This window comes from Glycine soja, chromosome 17 (genome assembly GCF_004193775.1).
Source record: "Glycine soja cultivar W05 chromosome 17, ASM419377v2, whole genome shotgun sequence".
NCBI lineage: Eukaryota > Viridiplantae > Streptophyta > Magnoliopsida > Fabales > Fabaceae > Glycine > Glycine soja.
In genome coordinates, this window is record NC_041018.1 from 185,843 (window position 1) to 212,768 (window position 26,926).

The window sequence follows — 26,926 nt, forward strand, 5'->3', positions numbered from 1 at the left end:
ACTAGGGAAATAATGAATTGAATTAGATCCTTTAATTGTTTAAAAATATTTAGATTGGATCCCTTAATTATTAAAAATTTTAATTAGATTATCCAATTGTTTAAAAACATTATAATAGTATTATTTTTGTAAATTTCGTTAGTTCAATCCGGTATTCCAATCATATTTAATGTGAAGATTATAGGAGAAGGCTGAAAAATCACGAAGATTGCAATTTTAGACATCTCAATAATATTTTTTCTTTTTGCCAAAATAATAAATACATACTATCCGATGGATTGTATTAGTGGGGAGAGAGAGCGAGTGAGTGTGGCGTTCCGGAGAATATGGAATGGCAGCGGTGAGTGAGAGTGAGGTGGTGCACTCTGTTTGGGGATTTGGGAAGTTCCATGACAAGTTCAATCCATTCCTTTCGCATGCATTTCTCTCAACCTTAGAGCACTCTGCTTCCGCTGTCAGGGAAACTGGATGCATACAACACCACATCGTTGCCAAAGCCAACAACACCACCATTCTCGCCGTTGTCCCACTCTATGTTAAAACCCATTCCTACGGCTAATGCTTACCATTCTTATGGATACAACTATTACCCCAAGTTACAGTCTTGTGTCCCCTTCGCACCTGTAACTGTTCCAAGGATCTTACTTCGTAACACCTCCTTCAAACATCAAATTTTCTCCGCAATCAAGGAACTTACTCTCACCGTAATCCATCTAACCTATACTCCTTCTCTTGTTAAATTAAATGCATTTGCTAACTATCTCTTGTCATTGGCATTCGCAGTCCCAGCTTTCATCATTACATGTTACTTTTCCCTCTGAAAATGAGTGCCACAAGCTCACTGAAAAAGGCTTCCTGCCCAGGATTGGAATGCAGTACCACTGGAAAAACCGTAACTACAAAAAGTGACTCATCCATCTTATTAGCTCTTTCTATTTTGGCAGTCTTGCTGTTTTTACATATAGCTTTAGACTTTTGCTGTTTTATGTTGCCAGTCTTGATGACTTCTTGATGGACATGAAGCAAAGTAAAAGAAAAAATATACGTCAAGAGTGCAAAAAGGTTACAAACATTGATATGTGCAGGTTTTTTCAACAGGTCTTCAGCTCTATCCAAAAGCACTGTCCTTAGTGTGTTTTTATTTCTATTTGTCAATAATTGAATAATCAGATTGTTTTGCGAAAAATGGTTTCTTTTCTTTGGATCACCATTGGCCAAATGATTCCAGATTTTAAGTGACATCAATGCAGTTGCCCGGATAGTTTTAGTCTCATAAATTATATGATCTTTGTATGCAGATCTCAGCCCAGAACTTGATTATGAAACGCCTCCGGGGTTATTTAATAAAGGTACTTTACTTGATGTCTATATTTAAAAGGGTTCCATTCACTCTACAGTCTACATACTTTTTGAAGATTTACAGAGGATGCTTTGTGGCAAATTATATATAATTATGTGTTTTTTTTAACCAGATATTAGTGATCTTCTCCACTGGGAAGGATATTAAAATTAACTTAAACTTATTCCTACAAAATGGGATTTTCTAAGATTTTTTTTTTTTTGCTCAGCAAAATTAGATATTATATATATTAAGAAGTACCAGAGGTACTAAGGATACATTTGTAGATAGATTTGTGCATTTGGTTGCTGTTTTATAACAGAACCGGATACAACAAGCTTATGATACATAGATTCTGAATCCTCTGCAGCCTATTTGCTAAACATTTCTTTTAGGTTGGAGGACCATTGATTAAAATGTGTTCCAAAGTCTCTCTCCATATTTCTAATCCACGTCCAGAGTACTAGAAGTGCCTCATCAAGCAATTTACTTCCATCAAACGTGTAGTTTTGGAAAATAATTCTGTTTCTGTGCTTCCAAGTTGTCCAAGTCATAGCAATCCACCAGGATCTCCATCTTGTGAGTTTCTTTCCCCCTGTAAAATCAGCCATGTGCTGCAGATAGTGGTCCCTAGGAGTTTGAGGTAGTGCTGTTGCTAATCCAACCCAGGATAAAGACTCCCACCATAAGGGTAGGATCTTTTTACAGCTAAAGAATAAATGTGCAGCCTCCTCCTCTACATCTCCACAAAATGGGCACTGAACCTCATTTATCATAACCTGCCGCCTTCTAAGATTCATCCTAGTTGGAAGTCTGTCCCTAATTAGCCTCCAAGCAAAAACCAGAGATTTACTTGGTATTTTGAGCTTCCAAATGTCCACAAAGTCCAGATTCTGATTATCTCCCATCTGTGCTTCCCATATCAAGTCATATCCGCTTTTTGTTGAGTAGTATCCACTTTGATCATGCTTCCAACTCCACTTATCCTCCTTATTTGGCTGAATCTGCTGCTGAGATAATTCTCCAAGGAAATCATCTGCCATTTGAATTTCGCTGTCAAAAAGAGCCCTCCTCCAAGATAGCTTCCACTCCCATCCGCTATTGGTGTTATTCCCCATATTCATGATAATTTGTTTCTGTTGATCAGAAAATCGGTACAGCCTTGGATATTTGTCCATTAATGGTATAGCATTATGTGTCCAAGGGTCCTCCCAAAATCTGAACTTCTCCCCACCTCCCACCTTCCAGTTTCTCTCCCTTTTGACTATCTGGTTCTGCTGTTGCTGCTGACTTGATAGCAGGTCCCTCCACCAAATAGAATCTTGGCTTCCTCTAATGCCTTCCTCCAATGCCCTCCAGCCTCCATACTTTGATATGAGAATTTTTGCCCAAAGTTCCTCTTGCTTGTGAAATAGGTCCCAGCACCATTTGGTCAGCAAAGCTGAGTTAAAGGTCTTAAGATCTTTAATGCCAAGACCCCCTTTCTCCTTTGGTTGGCAAACTTCCTTCCAGCTCACCCATGCAATTTTCCTCTCCTCCATACCTCCTCCCCATAAGAATTGTCTCTGAATTGCTTCAAGTCTGGCTGCTATTCTTGAAGGTACCCTGAAAAAGGAGAAAAAATAAATAGGAATAGTAGTTAGGGCTGCATTTATGAGAGTCACTCTCCCCCCAATGGATATGTGTCTGTGCTTCCAAGTGGCTAGTTTTCTCTCATATTTTCTAACTATAGGATCCCAAAGCTCTCTACGCCTTGGATTATCCCCAATGGGGATACCCAAGTAAAGGAAAGGAAAGGACAGTCTTCTACAATTCAGATATCGAGCCGCCTCAACCTGCCACTGCTCAGATTTCCCTATCACCCCAAAGCTACTCTTAGCAAAATTTATCTTAAGCCCAGATGCAAGCTCGAAGCTTCTGAGAATGGACTTAATTGTCTTCACATTCTGCATTGTGGCATCACCAATAATAGTAGCATATTTACCATCTTCATAAGTTAATTAATGCTAAACTAAGGGTAACTTACAGCTTACACTCACCAATTTTAACCAATGTGCAGATAGACCTTAGGGTTTGGAATGATGCAAATGATCCCCTAAAGTTCACAGTATGCTTAAAAAACACTATTTGTTAGTCAAACAATTAAATATTTGAATGACATCATCACATAGCACCAAAACAGGAAATTGTAAATGTTATCTGGAATATCCAAATCTTCACTTAAAATGGCTTAATCATGCAGCTTTTAGTGCCTTTGTATCATGTAGTTAAAATGGTTTGGAATATATATTCACCAGAGCATTCTCTCTAGACTAAAATGCTCTTACTCTTTACACATTTGACAGCAGTTCAATTTTGGTCTGCATTTTAATATATCCTTGTGATGATTGTATACTTTTATTTATCCTTGAAGATATTACAATGGTGTACTTTATCTGGAAAACATTAGGTTGTGATTCTTTCTACTTACTATCTTATATGTTATGTTTCTATATTGGAAGGCTAGGCACTGGGATTCCTTCTACACTTTTTACAGGAACACAACTGATAACAAGTATGTTGCCCTAATGGAACCTTCAAATTTTGATTTGAAAAAAAGAAAAAGTTTGATGGTATGGGAATGGTTGAAGTGTCAGTATTTAGTATTATTGTTGGTCTACTGACAGATGGGGCACTCCTCACCTGACAAGGGAATTTTTTCATGAGCTGGGAGCAAAAATGGGAGATAATGTGCTACTTGTGGTGGCTGAAGAAGGGGATGAACTAGTTGCTGGAGCCCTAAATCTTATTGGAGGAGATACTTTGTTTGGGCGCCTATGGGGGTGTCAGCCACGAAGTTACTACCAGGTACATGCGTCTTGTTATTTTTTTCCTCAATTATTATTGGATGATTATTTCCTTTTTTTTTTCTAGGTTTTGGTTTTATGGTTGGGGGAATAATGCTGTAGTTTTTAATCAGATGTTTCTTCCATTGCATCTTTTTTATGGAATAGACTTCCTTTTGGTTCCTATTAGGTGTCAGCTTATAATTGCTTTTTTTTTTCCTCTTGAACCTCTAGTTTTGCCACTCTTTCACCTATTGTTTGGTTGAAAGGAGTTCTTTTCCTCTTCTTTCAAATTGTTTTTGAGTTCTAATTTTTCCACCCTTTTCCATTTTTTTGTTTATCAACCCCCTCCCCTCCACCCTTTTTTCACTTTTATTCTGTTATTGCCTTATTGGCTTCATAGTGTTCATGGAAGTTTCAGGAACAAGAAAATGCTTTATTTTTCTTATTTGATTTGATTTAACGGGATATCTTCTCCTTTTCGTTTTTGGACTACAATACAATTTTTTTTTCTTTTATCAAGAGAAGTAAAACCAAAATTATACTTGATCTCTTCTCTCATTTGTACATAATTCAGATGTGGTATATATCAGGGAAACAAATAATATACTTACAATTTTGTTTTGACGTCACAGGCAATTGAAGCAGCTATTGAACTCAATCTTAAAACAGTAGAGGCAGGAGCTCAGGGTGAACACAAGATTCAGCGGTGATATCTTCCTGTGACTACTTTTAGCTGCCATTACCTTATTGATAATAATTTATATTTTAGTAGAAATGTATGTACAGCTGAAGTAATGAATACGTTGGCCATTTGGTTCGAAGATGAATGGTCCATGTGTTTGTATTGCTAGAGTAATTCTGTGGTAGTTGTGTTCTGTGTTACCAGTGAATTAAATACGAACATCTCCAATCGTCCAACTGCGATAGAATTGCTGAACTCATTTTGTTTGACTCTATAACACCATATTAAATTTAAGAATTCCAACAAGTTTTCTCTACAATGATACAATGCTTAAGAACTTGAAATGATAAAATGCCATGAGAGATGGTCTAACAGTATTGGTTTGGTTGGTACATTAAGTGGGTGGAGTTTGCAACATTATAAATCCCATTGGAGATGAAATGATAAAATATAAAAGGTTGTACTGTAATATCTAACTTAACGGTTGTGCTGTACAAAATGACACAGACAAACAAGGGAGATGTTGAATTGAAGACTAACCTAACCTAACATTAGTTGTTAATGATTGGGATCAGACAGTGAGAGAAGCACTACTGTCAGCTGGAGTGAGATTGAGAATCATGGTTGCAGCCTTGAGAGCCCATACCTGCGGTGCTTGATAGAGAGAAGTAGATGCACCAAAGCAAGAGGAGAGCATGTTGGTGTTGATTATGTTCCAATTGAGTGCGACCACTGGCATACCTTCCAACACCTCTTTTGCCAGACTTGCTCAGCCCTTTTATCGCCAACTTTGATGCACAATATGGAGCTACCAGCATCGCACCCCCCTTCCCCATCCAGAAGACGTGTTCACTATTATCACCTCCATCTTCTTTTCCGCTATGCAACACATTTGTCATCCCCTTCACGTTCATATCCATCATTTCATTGAACACTTTCACAGGAACCTCCCATATCTTGTGGACGACGCAGCTTTCTTACCGTGGACATGGCTGAGAAATTTGGAGAAGGATTTCTCCACTCATTTTAATCAATGGTCTGGCGATCTTAGAGCAGGGTTTATGTATTAGCAGAGGGTACAATTATAGTTTAGAGGTAGCTATTAATACTGTGTTAGTGGCCTGGAGTTGGTTCCTATCTAGAATGCATTTAATCTGATTTGGAACCAAAATAATACATAGGATTAGGATTCAAAGAAATACTTAAAAGTCACATTTGAAATAGGAGATTAAAATTGTTGATGGAAGCAAATAAGAGGATTAAGTTATATTTCGGCCAAAATTAAAAATGATGGCATTGGACATGAAATTATTATAATAAAGAAAATAAAAAGGAAATGGCGTCGCCCGGACTCGAACCGGAGACCTTCAGTGTGTTAGACTGACGTGATAACCAACTACACCACGACACCATTTGATTATGTTATTCTGTAATCTCAATAACAAGATTTAAAAGTTTGGCTATAAAATTTGCGCCTTGTGGGTGGGTTTGGGGTTTCAATTTCAAAGGGAAGCAGAAGAAGAAGAATGATAGTTAGAACTCCACCGCCACCCAAGAGGCCACGCGCCGATGGCGATGACGGACAGCTAGTCATCTACGAGGATCCGCCGGAGTCATCCCCTCCTTCGGAGCAAATGCTCTGCACCTATCAATGTCGCCAAATGGTTTGTTTCTCATCTTTTTGCATTGTTTCAACCATTTCATTTCTATGCTATTGCTTCCCTTTTTTATTTATTATTTTTCTTCACGTCAGGTCAAATCCGATTTTATTGATGCCTTAAGCAAAGCTGAAAATCAAGCTCGTCATTATCAATCCAAGTTTGAGACATTGGAGCCTCATTTCCGCAAAGTTGGTCAGTGCAACTCACTTTTCATTTCCGACACTCTTCGATTCTCGTAATTTGTTTCCTACTTTAACCTTCAACTTGTTACAGAATCTGAGAGGAAGAAATTTCAGGACCAATTCTTATACGCCCAACAGGAACTTGCAGCTGCAAAAGGCCGCGAGCAGGCACTCCAAGACCAACTCTTGAAGGAGGCCACTCAGTCTCAAGAACGATTAAGAAAACAAATTCAATTAAACACTCAACTCCAGGTTTCTTTAGTTCTTTTAGGATTGAAGGAGCACTTCTGTACTTATCCTATTTTATTATTCCACAATTTCCACTATTTTTTTTGTCAATCACTCCATTCAATGCATGCACTCTATTTTCTTCCTACTGGAATTTAGGTTAAGCTCCAAAATGAGACAGACCTTCGCCAAAAAGCTGACTCTCATGCTGCTTCAACAGAGGAGAAAGCAGCATCTTTAGAAGGAAAACTAGGCCATCTCTCCGAAAGTATAGAGAGGGAAAAAAAGCGACTTCATGATGAGCATTCACAACTGAAAAGCGACTCAAACTTGTCTATTTCTAGAATATCCGCAAATGTAAGAGGCTATATTTGTTGTTCAGATTAACAAGCGGTTAGTTATTATTTGAGTTGTGTATTGTTTTTGTTGTAGCTTGAACAAATGGAATGCAGAGCTAATAATGCTGAGAAAGAAGCAGAGCTGCTAAAAGAACAACTGAAACATCTTAAGGATCAACTTGATGAGGTTTGGATGTCTAATTAGCTGCTGGCTGGCTTTTATTGTTCCTTTAAGAATATCATGTGAACAAAGCTATACTCTGCAATATGAAATTTGATTTAGTGTTAAGCCTCTGAAATTCATGTGGACCTTTTTTCTGGTAGATTAATGTATTATACATGCTTCATTTCATTGCTGTATTCCCTTTTCCAGTAGGGTTATTGACTTATGATTGCATTGCATCATGATTCCTATTTCCAGTGTTTGCATCAGAAGATTGAAGTTGAAAAAAAACTATCTACTTTAATGTCTCAAGAAGTTGCTTCTACAGAGAGTAATGTTTTAGTTAAACATTTGCAACAGGAGCTTCGGAACTATGTGAGTTTGCTTTCTTTTTTATCTTGAATTTTGATGGCTCTTTTTATTGGGATTATAGTAGTGCAAGGACACATACATTGATTACTTGATGTATGACTCTGGACTAATTTTGGTAGTTATGCATCTGGCATAATCATAAATGGAGAGGAATCGTGTCATTATTTTATTGATTGGTCTGGATATATAGAGAAAAAATTGAGTAGGCTTGGCCCCTTGATTTGAGTCTCTTTTTTTAATACCGTGATGTTTATGGATTGGTGGCAAAAGTCTCGTGTTTGCGCTTTTCCTTTGCTATTTATTGTCCATTTTTTTATGAAAAATTTAGTAAATATTATTTAATCTGACACCCCATATTTAGAAATACTACAAAGATATATTTTGTAATTTTGTTAACTTCATTAAAAATATTTTATTTTCTTAAGGTTATGCTTCTGTGTAAATTCTTGTCTGTAGCCTTCCCTTTGCTGGTTCTTTAATGATTTCTAACTCTAATTTACAGCAAGCATATGTTAACCAAATCATTATTTTGAAACACAAGCTTTTGATGTGTGTTTGAGTTCCTTTTAATGTGTGTGTGACATAGATTATTTTTTGTGCTTTTGAGATATTTTGATTTATCATTGGTTTGCATCAAGGGTCAACCCTTAGCCCCTACCTTTTTACCTTAATTTTGGATGTCCTGACGGAACAAATCCAAGAGATAGCGCCGAGATGCATGCTTTTTGCAGATGACATAGTCCTCCTTGGAGAGTCGAGGGAGGAGTTGAATGAGAGGTTGGAAACTTGGAGACGAGCTCTAGAAACACATGGCTTTCGCCTAAGCAGAAGCAAATCGGAGTATATGGAATGTAAGTTCAACAAAAGAAGGAGGGTTTCTAACTCAGAGGTGAAAATAGGAGACCATATTATCTCTCAAGTCACACGGTTTAAATATCTTGGGTCTGTAATACAGGATGATGGAGAAATTGAAGGGGATGTGAATCATCGCATTCAAGCAGGATGGATGAAATGGAGAAAAGCATCGGGGGTGTTATGTGATGCAAAGGTACCGATCAAGCTAAAGGGAAAGTTTTATCGGACTGCGGTAAGACCGGCGATTTTGTACGGAACAGAATGTTGGGCGGTCAAGAGCCAACATGAGAATAAAGTAGGTGTAGCGGAGATGAGGATGTTGCGGTGGATGTGTGGTAAGACTCGACAGGATAAAATTAGAAACTAAGCTATTAGAGAAAGGGTTGGAGTAGTGCCTATTGTAGAGAAGATGGTGGAAAATAGACTTAGGTGGTTTGGGCATGTAGAGAGAAGACTGGTAGACTCTGTAGTGAGGAGAGTAGACCAGATGGAGAGAAGGCAAACAATTCGAGGCAGAGGAAGACCCAAAAAGACTATAAGAGAGGTTATAAAAAAGGATCTCGAACTTCATGATTTGGATAGAAGTATGGTACTTGATAAAACATTATGGCAGAAGTTGATCCATGTAGCCGATCCCACCTAGTGGGATAAGGCGTTGTTGTTGTTGTTGTTGTTGCTTGTCCTGTGCTTGGTGTCTTTCATTTTATTTTTTTTTGGGTTTAATTCTTGAAGTTTTTAATTTCAAATTATATTACCAGGTCCCGATTAATATATTTTTTTGCCTTTCTTGTGCGATAGGAAATTACCAGATGAGTTTTCACTGTGAATTTGTTCACTGTGGTAATCTGAATAATGTATCCTGTTTCAATTGACATTTTAGGAATCTGAAGTAAGGGAGGCAAGAAAACTAAGTTCAAGTCATGAGAACATTGAGCTTTTGAAGGAGAAAATTTTGGAGGAAAAGAGCCACCGGGAAAGGGCAGAATCAGAGCTATCCAAGTTACAGGATATCCAGTTAAACATGAAAAAGTTAGAGGATCAAATATCATCATGGAGAGTGATGATTACAGACATACCTGGTGTCTCATGTTTTGAGGACCTGCCTGTTAAATTTGCAGCTTTACAAAAGTACGTCAGTACCTACCGTTCTGTTTGCGTGGTTGAGACTGCTCTTATTTAATCTTTTAGTCTATGAGCACCTTGAGGCCATGAAGTTTTTTAGATGATGTATTGTTAGCCTCCTAGTTATGCTTTTTTTATCTTCTACATTTTCTATGACACTACTTTATCTTTTTTTGGGCATTTGATTCACTACTTTGCTTAAATATGCTGATGTGTGAAGCCTTTATTTCAGTATGCAAATGACTCACAGTGTACTGGATGTGTAAGTCTGTAAGACCTAGGATCTCTTCATCATATTTAGATTGCTTCTCAGCAGTTTTTTTTTTCCTGGTGTAGCAAAAAGAGATATTGCTTTGCTGCTTTGCATTTGAGTAGGCACCTATTGTCTTTTGATCTTGATATCTTCTATCAATGCAGAGAAGTCATTTATGGCACACAGAAGGAGGGTGAGATCACTGCTCGCTTGAAACAAATGGAGGTGGCTCTGGATGCTGCTGAAATTGGTAAACAAAATGCTGAAGCTGAGGCTGAGTTGGCAAAAGACAAAGCAGAAGTATTAAAATCAGAAATTAAAGGAATTGAATTAATGGTCAGTGTTGTTGTTACGGCACTTTGATAATTGCTGGACATTGGACTTGTTCTTTTCATGCTTTAGTTCCATTGCCATTTTTGGAATTCTTGGATTTATTATCTGCTATTCTTGATAATAGATAGTGTACAACTTGCATTTATAGGGCAGATGAGGCAATACTTAATAATAGATAAATTTTTGGCAATTAGGTTTAAGGTTATGTCTTCCAGATAATTGTATGCCCCTTAAGGAAAAATTGGATTTGGAGCCTGTAGGAAAAATTGGAAAAATTATTGACAACACCAGAGGAGGAGTTGACTGGACCTCCAGTCACCGGAACAGCATTGGTCGACGATGACGATATAGCAAACGCAGGACGTGAAATCGAACAGAAACAACAAAACACAACCGCGAACCTGATATGGAGATTACAAGAAGCAAAACTTCAACACTTCAATGCTGAGATTGCGATGCAAAAGGAAATCACAATCAACGAAGAAACAGTATTGCAAACCAAAAACCGCATCCAAACAGGATTAAAAACTCGATCGAAGAAGACACAGCAATCGGAAAGCCAAACAGAACGAAAAATCAAGGATTTGCTTGAATCACACTAACAGAAATAACAAACTGAATAGAATACGTTGGCGGAAGCAAAAAAAATTAGGATCAAACTGCCATTGAAGGCTTTAGGAAGCTCTGAATACCATGAACAAACTCATGAACAAACTGCCATTTTGGATAATTTCGGTCACATCTATCTAGCATATGTGGTGGGGTTAAAGCTGATTTCTCAGTTTGTATCGGAGGATGGCTGTTTTGTGTGTTGCACCTATGTAAAAATCACCAGCAGTACCTCTGGTGCTGCTGTGTTTTATTATGAATAATATATATCATATCTTTTGCCTTTCAAAAAAAAATATCAGTGAAGGAGAAAGAGATAAAACTGAAAGCTAAGGAACTGTTATTGTATTATGAAATTAGTTAGTTACAACTGAATGTTCAACAGTGTATTTATAGAGAATTCTAACTACATAACAGTTTGTCTAACTAACTAACTGTTATGCTGAGTCAACAATGACTCAGCTGCTAACTAACTAACTGTCGATATCTATTATATAGGTAAGGAGTTTGACAGTAGGCAAATTTATGGTATATCTGGAAATGATTTAGATGCTAGTAGGAGGAGATAGCTTAAATGTCATACCCAGGTTCCGGAATGGAATTGTGTCACAATTCCAGGGAAAGACTTCCATGGCTGCTCAAAATCTTATCAATTCCTTCTCTATTGATCTTTCTCAACTCAGAAGATAACAGGATGCATATAACTTGTTTTTTTTTTTTTTTTATCAGCCAAAATAATATATATGTATTAAATGAGTACCAGAGGTACTAATAGGTACAAGTTTCAGATTACATTTCTGCTACATACAAATCAGCCAATTGTTGATCCAGAGCAGAATGTAACCACACAAAAAACTGTACATATATTTGGCCTACAGTGCTATCTGCTACTAATGTGAAATCCAGGCCTAAGATTTGAATACCACTGATTATAGTGAGTGGTAAAACCCTTCTCTAAATATTTCAGCCAAGACCATAACAAAAACACTGCCTCATCCATCATTTTGTTTGCGTTGAAATTGTTGTTGGAGAAAACTACATTATTTCTGTGCTTCCAAATAGTCCAAGTCAGTGCCAACCACCACCATTTCCATCTATTTGCTGCCATTCCTTCATATGTTTGATTCATGTGCTGGACAAAATGTTGTCTTGGTTGATGTGGAAAGACAGCCACCACATTCACCCATGACAGCGATTCCCACCACACCGGAATAACTTTGGTGCAGTGAAAGAACAAATGACCAGCTGTCTCCTCTGTTAGTCTGCAAAAGGGACATAGATAATCCTACAAGTCAATCTGCTTCTTCCTCAAGTTGTCTCTGGTTGGTAGTTTGTCCTTGAGTAACCTCCAAGCAAATACAGCCACTTTTGATGGGACTTTCAGCTTCCATAGCTCCCTGAATTCTTCAACCTGTACCTCCTCTGCTACGTGTTGTCTAAGCAAACTATATGCGCTCCTAACAGAATACTGTCCACTTGAATCTGCCTCCCTCATCCAGTGATCCCCAATGTGAGCCCGAATTCTGAACCCCTCCACTTCTTGTAAAAATGAAACCGCCATGTCTATCTCACTATCGAACAATGGTCTTCGCCACTTGAGATCCCATTCCCATCCTGTGTCTTTATGAACTCCCATATGCTGAATTAGTTGATTTTGCTGATCCGATATGCTGTATAACCTAGGATACTTCTCTGATAATTGAGTGTGTCCTCCTGTCCAATTGTCTTCCCAAAATTTGAATTTATCCCCATGTTCAACCTTCCATACCATGGATCCATTCAGCCGCTGCCCCTGCTGTGGGTGTTGAGATAAAATCTTCAAATCCCTCCACCATATAGATTCAGTAGTGGGTCTCGATACTTCATTTAGATTCCTTCAACCACCATATTTTGATTCAAGCACCCTTGTCCACATTTCCCCCTGATTCTGAAATAGCTTCCACTTCCATTTGCCTAGTAGTGATGTATTGAAAGAGCGGATGTCTTTAACCCCCAAACCTCCTTCTTTTGGCAAACATACCGTTTCCCATCTGATTCAAGAAATTTTGCTTTGCTCAGACGCACCGCCCCAAAGGAAGTTTCTTTGTAGCCTCACTAGCTTGTCCTCCACCTTTTTAGGAACCCTGAAAAAAGAGAAAAAATATATGGGAATGGATGTTAACACTGATGTGAGGTTTCCTAAGTGCTACTAACACCAAGAAATCTATGAATCACAAATATCCTAAGTGCTACATATTAAACACTGATGTGAGGTTTCCTGCAGCCTTGGTTTTTAAGCTTCCTGCTTCAGTTGCAACTTGCAACATATACTTATTGCTTGTGAATACATCTTCAGTAGTATTATTAGGGCAATTTGGTGTAAACACAGCTTTTGGAGATTTGTAAGCAAAACATGCCTATGAAATGAATAATTTAAATATCAGTTTATGTTTTGAAGGCTTTTGTCTTGATTATATAAAGCTGGGCTAGTAAGTATCAAATTCTACAATTCTCCAGTTCTGTAATTTTTATGCTTTTGGACATTGAACTTAAGGAATGGTTTTATCTATTTATTTTGCAATTGCTAGTATTTAATAGAAACTGGATCAGAATTATAGAAAGAAAACTGCTTAACTAGCAGAATTTCAAGGGCCTGCACCTCCCCAATGCCCCAAGGCTTCAATTCTCTCACAAATGACAGGATACTCCTCTTACTTATTGGTAATCTGCCTTAATTTTTTCTCTCTCTCAGCCCAACAAACTAACAAATATCAACAATTAACTAACAAACTAACTCTGTAATTAGTAACTACTAATTACTTACAGATTGACAATTAGCAGCTATCTAACAGTATTCCAGAGTTTTAAGGATAGCTGCTAATTCACCCCTTTTGCTGCATTGAAACAATGTAGTGTATTCTGAAGAAACTGGTTATTATTGGGGCAACAGCCGACTAAACTTTTGGGCAATATATTCATTATAGCTTTAATTATGCTGCATGACAGTGTAGTTACGGTGGATAGTTGTGTCTGTAATCTGTAATCATTTGTTTGCCATTATTTTTAGTTATGTGCTTTAAATTACATATTGTCTTGCAGCTTGCTGTTGTTACCGAGGAAAGGAATAAATTAAGAAATTTTGCCAATTTGAAGAATGATGAAACTCTAGATGCTTCAAAAAATGCAAACTCTGTTCAGGTTGCAGTTGCACTTCCCTCAATTTTGTTATCATATAACTTATTATGTGATCTCTTAATGTTTTTATGCTTGTTTGTTTAATGCATGCAGGAACCTGAATCATCTCTTATGAAGAAAGATGATTGTGTTAAAGATTTAGAAAGTACCTTGCATGAGCAGAGATTGGTTAATAATTGTCAATTAGAGGAAATCAAGTTACTTAATGAAAAGTTGCACAGTGAAGCAAGAAGAGTGAAGTCATTGGAGAGGGAGAGTGACCGGCTCCGGTCAGAGATTTCATTATTAGAGGCAAAGGTTGGTGGCTTGGTGCTCTCTTAAAGCACAGTAGTGCACTATTACATACTAGAAAAGTCATGTTTATAATATTATATCCTCTTCATTTCTTATGTATGTCATGTGTTACTGTTGAACTGCTCATTTACCCAAGGTGTCCAGATTTTGGTTTTCATTTAACAGTTGTCTACACGCTGTTTTTCCTTCTATAGTTGGGTCATGGTGATTTTTCTGCTGCTAATACAAAAGTTCTGCGGATGGTGAATACACTTACCGTTGATAATGAGGCCAAACAAACAATAGAGGCACTGCAAACTGAGCTGCAAAAAACAAAAGAGAAATTAAAAGCTTTGGAAGAATTGAAGAGTCAATCAGGTATGAAACCTTGTAGTTACAGTGGATGTAAGGGTGTAAAAGTTATGTTTCAAAAAGAGTCAGTAATAAAGGCCAGAGGGGTTGGCGGAGGAGAATGGGTTAAGGCTTGTGAAAATGGTTCTTCAATTTGTAGTATTAATATAAATACTGAATGGAGGGCGGGCCCTGGCGCAGTGAAAAAGTTGTGCCTTGGTGACTGATCAGTCATGGATTCATCTAGAAATAGTCTCTTTGCATATGCAAGAATAAGGTTTCATATAATGATCCTCCCCTGTACCTTTACATAGTGAGGAGGCTTTTGGCATTGGGGTATGTTAGTTACTGAATGGAAGAGAATAGTGTCTAGAATCCTCTGTAAAAAAATTCACAGGGTAGAATTTTGTTTTTGTTCCTCCAGTGGAGTAGTGGCAGTGTTATCAATGATGGATAGCGGAATATGCCGGAAGGCCAAAATTCTGCCATAGAAACATGGCATTGCAGCCTATGGCTTTGTCTAGTATCTGTGAAAGAAGTTTAGATTGCTTAATTTGAGTTAAAGCTTTTAAAAAACTTCCAAGGAAACTAATCTTAAGTATACAAGAGGTATGCCAATAGGGTCTCTCCGAAAATTGCTAAAATAAAAACAAAAAAGAGAAAAATTGAAGAAAAACTAAATATACAACTGAAATGTGCATTCCTTTTTATGATATTAGTCTGACTTCTGTCCTTTGAAGACACATCAATGGTAATGAGAATTTTTCCAAAGATGAAAGGCATGTGTTCAGGGCCTTGAGGATGGTCTAAAGTTTCCAGTACCATCTTATTAACCATTGGATAATAATGTTATCATATGTATGGTTTTCCTGATCACTTCTAACTGTTTAGGAGAAGCTGGAAAGCTGGTAGATAGCTACATATCAGATAAGATGTTACAATTAAAAGAGCAAATCGCTACACTTGAGAAGCGAGAAGAAAGGTGAGTGTATAATTTGCTATCTTTGGTACATTATATGTTGTCACAAAGAGATTCCAGAATAACTGAAACACTGAAAATATCAACAGATACAAGACTGTGTTTGCAGACAGAATTTCAGTTTTCCGGAGGGCATGCTGTGAGCTTTTTGGTTACAAGGTTGGTAATTGTATATACTATATAGTGATTTTGTTTTACTAAAATCTTTTTGTGTAAATTGAAAGTGTTTTGTACCAAATGGTGTTGCTTTTATTTCATTTTTGGATGGACCACACACTTTTGCTTTAAAAATATTGTAGCAACCTGGTAGAGATGTAATTTGGTATGGGAAACCTCAATGCATATTTTGATTTCTAATCACTATGTTTTCAAGTAATACTGTAGCATGCTTCTGTTGGGGAAATACAACCTCACATAAAATCCTTTGACATGCTAACCAATGGTTCAACATATAGGAGTCTGTTGTTTTCTCTGTCGAAGAACATTGTATATCAAGCATTTTCTAATTAAGTTATTTCCAAACTGGAGAAAGCTGACAATTGATTGTTACTCTATTTATCTATCTGCTACACATAAAAACCCGTCTGTGGCTGTTGATGACTATATTGGCAGATTGTGATGGATGAACACCAGCGTTCTAATGGAATCCCGGTGACACGGTTTACCTTGCAATCCATTTATGCACAAAGTGATGACGAAAAGCTTGAATTTGAATATGAATCAGGGAATACTAACATTTTGGTAAGATGTTGAATTTAGTAATGAGAAATGGTGATTTTACTTTATTAAATTGTATACCACTATAATTCAGTTTGGGTTGATCTTCTAAGTTAAGTGGTGATTTCCCCCGAATAATTTGAGCCTTCAAATAGTCCAAAAATAAAACAAAATCAAAGGAAATATGTTGAGGTTTTTGAGCTTTTCACAAATGATGGCATGAATAGCTGCTGAAATTTTCCATTTTCATTCTTTTTTTTATGACAACAGGCAAATCATTATACATCTCAGCCTGAAGTTTCTCGTCAGGTAAGGAAGTTATAATATTGTAATATTTTTCATTAAATACTTAGGATCTGATCTTGTATTTCTTTGACCACGATCATCAATATGATTGTGAGGGTTTTGTTTAAGCCTTGGGAGTGGCTTCTTGCCTCTAGATTTTAACAGTGAAACCTTCCTCATAGAGATGCTTTTGGCAGCAAATATTTTCAGCTAAAAATGTTTTTTCTTCTGAAAATATTGCATCTTCTGTTACAATTTATAGGAAAAGAAAACACATTTTAAATAATTTGGCTGTTTATACAAAAAAATAAAAGTTTTTCTGAAAACCATTCATCTAATATTTTGAATTAATAATGGAAAATATATTTTTCATATTTAATGATTCAAAAATAAAATACCATAGAGACGATCTAGAAGTTGGTTTTCTGTAAAAACAATCAGATTCTTTACTTTTACATTTGTGAAGAAAGATAACATCTTGTATGAAAAATTTACCACTCTTCTGAATTCTGACATTTCTTCTATAGTTTACAAAGATTTGATTAGATCCATTCAGCCAAGAGAGTGTAACTGTATGAGAGTTTGAGTATAGCTGTAGATGGATTTAAAAACAGAATGAGTGAATGACAATTATCATCCATCATGCATGTAGTTTTTACATATCCATGTTTCTTCTGCTGAGTTTTATGTAACTCATACATTCCCAGGTTGAGATATTCATTCGGAAAATGAATTCAATTCCTGCTTTCACTGCCAACATAACAGTGGAGTCTTTCAATAGAAGAACCTTGTCTTAAATTCAACAATCAACTTGTGTCTAAGTACTGATATTTTTTGCGGCAACTATCAGTTATGATGTATATATCTTGCATCTTCAAGTTCGGGAATTTGGTCAGCTAGTAAGGATGTTACGACTGGACACATTTTGTATCCTGACATTGGTAATGGATGGCTTGGATTTGAAAAATGACACATTTATTTTTTTAAATAATTGAATAGTGAGGTGGAATTTTGGGCGTGTAGACTTGTTGAGGTTTATTTTTTTTGTAAGATTACATTTTTCTTGTCATCTGGTTTTTCAATTTAGGTGCCTGTTACGTTTTATTTCATGACAATTTCCGTAGTTGCCATGATGCAGGGAATAGGAGCTTGTACTCTTTATTCTAATTCTTCCACGGGGAAGAACCCTATTTTATTCCCTGTTATTCTTTTTTCACCTCGATTTTTGTCTTTATTGTATGAATGTAGTCACCATGAGGCAAATGAGATAAAAGTTTTTTGACAAATTTTAGTAAGTGCGGGATTAGATTGTACATGTGATACAAGTGATATTAAATTGAAAACGAAACATAGAGATCTAAATAGGATGTCTTTTGTTGTCAGTGTGATGGCTTAAAGCTGTTGACCATCTTTTATCTTTAATCTAATTCCCTAGTAGTGGCGAGGGTAGCGGCAACCATAGTTTATGGAATGTCTTAATCATCAATCACTTATTTAGTCTCCTTGAAATGATTGCATGAAGCGTAGAGGGACCTAGCTAGGCGATTTCACCCCACCACTTCGCGCTATGGTAGGGATCTTATTGAGCATGAATGGATATTCTAATGACATTTTATAACGTCGTGTCATGTGAAAAATGTATATCTATTTACTATTTTTCGTCATTAAATGGGATATAATCTAAATTTATGTATAAAAAATAAAAGTAAACGCAAAACATTCACGTGAGAATAAAAATAAAATGGTCAAGTCTTATATAGAGCATATGCCTATTGAGAATTCTAATCATGTGCTCAATGTAGCCTACGCGACTCACGTTTATTTTATTTATTTAAAAAACAAGTATAAAAAATTGAAATCATCAATAGATTGCTAGAAGTTGTTACTTTGAACTTGTCTAATTATGTTTTAATTGTAATCAAAATAGTAATACTTAAATATATTTTTAAGAAAATTTTTATTAGCATAATATAATTGTAGTTTAATTATGTAGGATAAAAAAATTGATAATAAAAGCTTAGTAATTCAAATATATAAGTTTTTGTAGCTTGATATTTAGTACATGTTTGGTAAAGATTATTTTAGGGGAAAAAAATAACTTAAAAACTCTTTGACGAAACGAGTTACATAAGCAATTATTCTTAAGCTGAATAAACAGTATTTTACCTTTTTGAATAATTTTGTGGTATTTGATAGTAGTTGAACATTTGCTCCATAATGTTCATTCATTGGATGTGTATGTACTGAGATCATGTAAAATGCGATGATGGGAGGGACCTTTGTACTCTTAGTGGTGTGTTGGCCGGGTTTGTGGGAGTGGTGTGTTGGTGCACACTTGCGTAATTGGGATGTTTATTCGTGCGCACTCTAGCTGATATATATCATATGGGTGGGTGGAATGAATCTTTAAGTAAATTTGGGTGCAGAGTCAAATCTTGAAATTATGCGTATATGGTTATTACTTATTGCAATTTGAATTTGGTGCCCATTTTCATAAAGTTAGTTTCCATTAACTTCTTACGTAGTTAGCCAGAATTCTGGTTGTGAAGTCATTGGATTAATCATGTAACAAGCAAGCTGGCTCAGGGTAAAAGATCACTTTGATTCTTTGTTATATATATTATATATGGTTAGTGAGACGAGTGATCTCTTTCTTTCTTCTTAATATGGATAGTTACTTTAATGACTATTATTCCATACAATTGTTTCATAATTAATTAATTAGATGTTGATAATGGTTGTAGAAAATAGAAATGAAGCATAGCCGTGGGGCGTGCAAATTCTCAAACTTCTACTTGAATTGATAATATATATAGTGCTTGACAATGACATTGACCGCGCAAAGATTCTAAAACTATCCACATCTACCAATATTCATGGCAACTATATTCCTTAAAGTATTACCTTTCTCTTTCAGCGCGCGTGTTTCTCAGATTACAATCCACATCGATCAGAAACTAGATCGAAAGATGCATTCCTTTGCATATCCCCTCTCTCACTAAGGAAATTTCATAGTATCCAAATTTCTTCTACAAATGACATAGTGCGGTGCAAATGGAGGTGGAAGTAGTAAAACACAAAATTCTGGTGAAGTCGAGGGGTAAATGGCACTTAATTAAAAATATACTACGTATAATAGTATCATGTGCTAAAATTAAGTAATAAACTAAACCAATATAATGTTGATTAGCAAGGTGTATGTTTGTTTCTTTACCAGGAATGAGGTTCCACGTGTATCCAGTTTTGTCGTAATTAACCTGGCCAGCGCCTTATATGAAATTTGGCATTTCATGATTGAAAGGTTGAATTTCCTTAATCATGATCTAATAGTAGGTGAAATGAAAAATAATTAAATTTGACAGCTCACACATGTATCAGCAACCAATAAGCTTAATTACATGAAGTCAAAGCGTATAAATTTTGAATGTAAGGCATTGCATGGTCAAATCTTCTTTGGCTATATTTGCCCAAAATATGAAGGAAAGAAAGGAAAGGGATGACCCAGCCTGCCACTAAACACATATCTATCATGTGTACATGCCCATACATATTACATACCCTTTTTGACTATTATTAATTAGTTGTGTGACAAAACGTACTCGATCGGTACAATGGATTGCATCCAAATTTCTTTCCAGTTAAGTTGACTCAATTGACATGTATATATCAAATCAAATCAGTTTTAGTTTTAAGGCATTCAAAAGGAACAAGCTAAAAAGGCTTAGACTTAGAGTTAGTACTGGATATGGGTGAGAGCTTCCGACATACATATATAAAAGATCGAATGATACATACTTATGCAATATCTGCCTTCAGCTTAATTATTCAGTTTGGGACTTGATACAGAGTTACCTAAACATTACAGGCTCCACCACTAACCCACGCTACTACCTTAGAGTATGTGTTTTCGTGCCCTCCCTCCCCCTCTATGTTAATTTATTTGCTAATAGATGTATATAGTTGGTAGAGCACAAGTCTAACTCACAATCTTTTCATCGAATCCTTGTATTATTTCCTGAAATGTCAATAGTTTTGAATTCCTTCAATTCATATTTTGACGTCATATATATATGCATATTCCCTTTACTACTGCATACGCATCATATCAGCACTGCACACATGTCCACTACGGATGTCACAAAATGTATACAACGACTAGCTAGGGATATTAGTTTCTTCACCACCTATAAAAGCAATTATAAGATTCTCTGAACGTAGAAAGTTGAATGTACGTGTATGTTTAGATCTGAGTCAGGCAAACTCAAAATATTCTTAAATATTGTTATTCAAACATAACTTAGGGTACTGAATTTTCCAAAAGCTAAGGTCATCTTCAACCTTAAGTTCTTACGTGTAAGAACTGTATATTCTTAACAAGAGTCGATTGACATAGTTTAAGAACGTTTCTTACATATAAGATCCCAAGAACTATGGAAGAAAGCCCAGGATGACCTTGCTGTGTTCAAAAGAACCTGCGAGATGTTCTCCAGCATAAAAAAATTATCAACTTGTTTGTCTCTTACTTTTATAACTGTTTTTTTTATAATTAAAACTTAAAAAAATTGTTTAGTAAAAGTAATTTTTCAAATTAATATATTTTTAGCTATTAAAACTATAACATCAAAGCATGCATGACTAACTTATTTTGGTTTTTTATTTTCAGTTTTCTATTACTCGTAGTTTTTCTTGGACTAATACATTTTCTTTTCTTGTTTCCATTTTGTAATATTTAAAAAAATAAAAATAAAAACACACCCTTCCGGAAATCAAAATTGTACAGGAGGAACTGTCTTCTTCAATAGTTCAATGACAAATTCACACTAATAAATAATGCTATTTAATCGACGGAATGAAAGGGAGAAAAAAGCTGCCAAATTGCCTTTATTGACTTTCGTATAATAGTCTATAATATAATTGAAAAAGTTTCATATGAATAGAAAGTAATAAGAGATAAGGACATCAGCATTAATCTAAATACAGAACCGACTTAAACATTTTATACCTAATATTTCTTTATAAATTGAGAAAGGGGTTGGACTTTTTCTTTCTTGAAGAGAAAAAAAAACTCTACCTAATAGTTTATCGATCTTTTCTTTACTGTAATTTGTTATTTAAGATAAATAAAATATTTCTCTGAGTTCAGAAATTTTCTTTATTATCTTAAACTGAGGTGTCATTCACTCTCTTAATATTTTGATTTTTATTTTTTAAAAAGGAAAGAGATGAATGGTGATGAAAGCTTAGCCTAATCTGTGACCATTGATTTTGGATACTGAAGTTAAATGAATAGAATTGAATTGGGACACATGTGGTGTGTGTCAAAACATGTTTTGGATGTTGTTGAAAATCTAAGCACAACAACAAAGATCACGTGTCCTTCTTACACTATCGCATCCATTGACTCCGATGCAGCCGACCCATTCAGCTACCAATCTCTAAACTTGCATATTGGATGAGAATTAGATATTACCAAAATCATTTAGTGTTTTCTTTTTTATAACATTTATTAGTTTTTATGATAATTAATTTTGTTTAAGAGAATTAATTTCAGTATTATTCTAATTCACGACTTGTTAATATATAAATTTATTTAAAATGTACATTAGATATAGAAAGAATTTTTCCAAATTTATTAATTATATATACTCTCTTCTATGTGTTTTGGAAATTTTTCATACACCAACTGCTTGTTGGTGCGGTTAAAAAAAATAATATCTACGTCTTGTGACAGGAAGAAGAATACATTCTAAATTTCTAATCATTGAATTCGATACTATATCACGTGGAACAAGTGATACAATGGGAGATAAAAAGAATAAATTCTAACAATTTGATCACATGTGTAATTGAAAATTTTATATATAAAATGCAGAAATTAGAACCCTTCTTCATGTGTCAAAAGTTCCATTTTACAGCGTATAAAAATTCCAATGCATTGGTTCTTTAATTAAAGCTCGCTTACAAATGAGATTTGTTGAAGCAAACACGAGCACAATAAGTCGTGTTCTCAATTCTAGAGTTGAGCTTAAATCATCCTCAAATGAAAAAAAAAAACCTCAAAAATATGCACTCAAGGGGTCCCCAAATGGGGACAACTTAAGTTTAGTCTCATTTGTTTTTTCCTAAGTGTTGGCCTAAGTTGTTTTCAAATGGAGGAGACTTAAGTTAAATCGATCAGTGAATCACAAATGCCTTCTTTTTTTCTACATTGATGATAATGTCCTTTAACTTTTTTTTTCAAACTGATCCTTCAACAAATTTCCTACAAAACACAAGAAAATAACTCAAGATACGTGTAAAAACTAAAAAGTAAAAGAATGAAAAATTCTAAATAAGATAAACCTTTATTCAAAATTTAATTAAAATGAACATAAGCAAATTAAGCTTAAAAACATATAAGATATCATATAATTGCATTAAAAATACAATAAAATATAAGTATATATGTGACAATTAATATCAGTGTGCAACTTGCATGTTGAATTATCTCGGTTTGAAGGGTGTAATTAAATTTTATATACATCTGTGTCAAATAAATTTTTAATTTGATTTAAATTAATCAGAGAATAATGTGATAATACTATTCATTTTTGAAAAACAAAAAAGTAATTTTATATTTTTTTATATAATGATAATAAAGTTTACACTTAGGTAGAATCTGGTATAAATCATCTAAATTCCTCGTTGCTAAGTGTTAATTGTGAATATTATATTTATTCTTTGAAAACAATACATTATTATAACAATTGATTAATTTTCTCTAACTAATTCTATTATTTAAAGATGAGACATAAAATTCATTTTTGATTGTAAGTTATTTTTAATCAAATAAATAAGTTTATAATTGTTAATTTATTAAATAATTGTCTAATACTTAATACATATAATAATAATAAAAATTTCGATAAAGATATTCATAAATAATTATAGTAATATTATATAATGATTTGTAAGATAATTTGTAAGTATATTTTATAATAGTATTTTCAATTTTAAAAGGTTATTTCCATAATCATTTAGATTTTAATAGTAATTTTATAGGTAGCAAAAGTGGAGATTGGAATAGTAAAAGTTTTGAGAAGAACCAACTCATGAATTCATAAAAATATGAGAATGAATATATTCACAATAACCTTTGGAACTAATAGTCAATTTTGATGTACGCACATTATCGGTGTTTAAAGAGTTAAATGATAATGATTTGATCCACACAAAAATCATATGTCTTGTTTATTAACTTTTAATATTAACTGTCGAATTATGATTTCAACACGTGTATAATAATATTTCTAAATACCCAAATATAATGTCATTTGTCTTTGTATAACTTCTTTTATAACTGCTCCAACTGACATCTTGAAATGACCTTCCTTCTGAACTCTATTAAACTCCACATGTGTTCTAATAAAGTCGTCAAAATCATCAATTTGTATCAAAATAAATTTCTTTGATGACACATTCAACTTCTTGAATTTTATTTCACATATTGATCAATTTTAATGTAGTCTTCTATTTCTCTTGAGATAAGTTCATCAAAATTATACATAACTTTCATAACACATTTTACATGACAGAATTAACACTAGGTCAATGTTATTTTTTTTATTTCCAAGAAATTACAATATATTTTTGTTTTGTTAATGTCAGGTATGCAAGAAAAAGTTTGTCCCATCCTTTCCATGAAACAAAAAGGGCACAAAGACCTTGTATTTGAAAAGGAAATAGATTGACCAATGAATTCGAAAATGTGAGCATCATTCCGTTCTTTAAATGATTTAGCAACGACATCCTTTTGATTTTGTCTTTTGTTGTGTTATAAGACAACAAACCGCATTGCTAACAGCTGCATATGAAAGTTGAATGTTAATTACTGTTGTTAAGAACTTCACCTTCGACTCATTTTAGTAAATAATTAAATAAAATAAAAAAGTAAAAAAAAATTGACTCTTTTAATTTTAAAAACATACTTCCAAGAGTTTGATTCTAGAGTATAATTTTTTTTACACAATCAACTAATAAAAAATATTATATTTATATTTTTAAAAATAATTATTATAAACTTATTGATTAAAAGTTTTTGAAAGTCAAATAATAATTTTAAAAAATTATTTAACATTTAAAACATTCACATAATTTGTTTATTTTCATGTTAATTAAAATGGTATAGTTAATATTTTTCTTTTTCACTGTCACTTAAAAAATATTCTCACCAAATAAACCCTTACAATACTGTAATAATTATATTTAAAAAATAAATAATTAATTATGTTTTTAATTTCTGAACTTTTTTGTGTTTTTTATTTTTAGTTTTTAAATAAATAATTGATGAATCTTAGCTTCTAATCTTTTTCTCCGTTCATATTTTTAATCTTTATAATTAAATATTATTGTTAAATGATGAAGTGACAATAATTTAATTATTATTTAATTACATTTTACTATGCTTAGTTTTTTTTACGATTTTAGTTTGCCAAAAAAAATACTTGATTGAAGCATTAAAATATATTAAACTGGTAACTTAAATCACCAAAAAATGCTTTTGAAATCAAGCAAGCGATGCCAATAATCAAAGGAAGAATATTAAATATTTATTTGCTAAAAATAATAAGACCAAAAGAATATTAAACTTTTGCGAACACGATTTCAACATAAGCTTCCATGTGTTCACCGGTCATGCACAACGGCGTTGTTGGACACAACCGTGGAGTTGCAGCGGCGAATGACGGAGGTGGAGGGTCTTCATTTTAAAGCTTTAATCAAGTGTTATCTGTAGGTTCAAAATTGCCAGCCGCCACAAAATGTAATTAAATTGTCTCACTTTATTACTTAACAGCATATTTAACGATAATGATTAAAAAAATAAAAAAAAAACAACTAAAAATATGATTTAAAAAAAAATCATAATTGATAATTTTTTTATTTAGAGACTAAAAATAAAAATTTAGAAATTAAAGCATATAGATAACCCAAGAATAAAACTACCACAGTGAAATCCACCCAAAACACTTTATCCCCCTCCTTTCTCTTCGATAAAAATTAAAATAATCGTAATAGGTAGTCAGAATATATTTTGTTTTGCTTTCTATATAAAGTGGCTTTGCGCATAACTTCTTAGACTGAATGAGTGTTATTAAGAAAAAGTATATTGATTTCCACTAATAAAACGTACGGCATTTGTTTGGAAATCAATGCGTTTGAGCTTTACAGGATAGATCAACAATAAAGTCAAAAACATAAGGAGAATTGGGGAATTGGAAATTTACGTATTTTTTTATCTTTATTTTGATATAGTATATTAAGGACTCGAAATTTAAAATTTAAAATAGTATTAATTAAAAATAATAATAATATAAATAAAATATTTAATATGTAACGAAAAAGTAATATTATTTAATGAAGAATAAATATTTTTAAAATGAATAGTTTTAAACATGAGAGCTCAAATTTATTATACAAAATAGATATTGCCTGATATTAATTAATTTGAGGGGAAATTTATCATAAGGGAAATATTTCGTATGCTGAGAAATCATGGGTTTTGAAAATTATGAATCTTTGGAATCATTATCTACGAGGAATGACTAAATATATGTTTGATTTTCTTTTTCTCAGTTCTATCAAACAAAATAGATATTCTTTGATAATAACTTGAGGGGAAATGTAATATAAAGGAAATCTTTTCATATGCTGAGGAATCATGGTTTTTGAAAATTATGAATCATAGGAATTATTATCTACATGAATGACTAAAATATATTCGGTTAGTCATAAATATTCTTAAAAATATTAGATGGAAATTAGAGAATTTAATAAGAAATTATTTTAAAACTTTACTATATAATTGTATTTTTTTAGAGGAATAATCTTATATTTTATCAATACAAGTAGGATTGAAATTAAAAACATGTTAACAAGCAAAAGATCTAAAACTTATTTGATTGTACCCCCAAAGTGGAATCCAAGAAGTTTGAGAACTTTTTTGAGCTCAAGACACATCCACAATGAATTTCTAATTAAGATAACCTGACATTTTTACACAATTAAAACTTTTTGCTCAATTAAAAATGTTAATTTTTTATCTCATGGAAATAATTATGTGGAAAATATAAATAAAAAGCATTTATAATATTTGTTGAGAATATTATTTTTTGAATAATAAATCAAATATGAGAAGCAAACATT

The 26,926-nt window shown here is 33.8% G+C and overlaps 1 protein-coding gene, 1 non-coding gene and 2 pseudogenes across 3 annotated transcripts; 2 read left to right on the forward strand and 2 right to left on the reverse strand.

Moving 5' to 3' along the window:
- Positions 1–269: 269 nt before the first annotated feature.
- LOC114392201 lies at positions 270–5,171 on the forward strand (annotated as a pseudogene). Its single transcript, XR_003662263.1, has 7 exons — positions 270–704; positions 784–905; positions 996–1,098; positions 1,299–1,349; positions 3,841–3,893; positions 4,006–4,186; positions 4,800–5,171. The product of XR_003662263.1 is annotated as an uncharacterized LOC114392201 (transcript).
- Positions 4,960–6,262, reverse strand: LOC114393441 (annotated as a pseudogene).
- Positions 6,187–6,260, reverse strand: TRNAV-AAC. The gene has a single exon. It is a non-coding gene; the product is annotated as a tRNA-Val (tRNA).
- A 67-nt stretch (positions 6,263–6,329) lies between the features above and the next one.
- Positions 6,330–17,960, forward strand: LOC114392200 (mitotic spindle checkpoint protein MAD1-like). Its single transcript, XM_028353252.1, has 16 exons — positions 6,330–6,513; positions 6,603–6,702; positions 6,784–6,944; positions 7,080–7,277; positions 7,353–7,445; positions 7,680–7,796; positions 9,529–9,776; positions 10,188–10,359; positions 14,044–14,142; positions 14,233–14,436; positions 14,628–14,790; positions 15,655–15,745; positions 15,832–15,901; positions 16,355–16,483; positions 16,730–16,768; positions 17,452–17,960. The coding sequence occupies exons 1-16, from the start codon at positions 6,376–6,378 to the stop codon at positions 17,539–17,541; spliced, it is 2,112 nt and encodes a 703-aa protein (XP_028209053.1). The 5' UTR covers positions 6,330–6,375; the 3' UTR covers positions 17,542–17,960.
- The last annotated feature ends 8,966 nt before the right edge of the window (positions 17,961–26,926 follow it).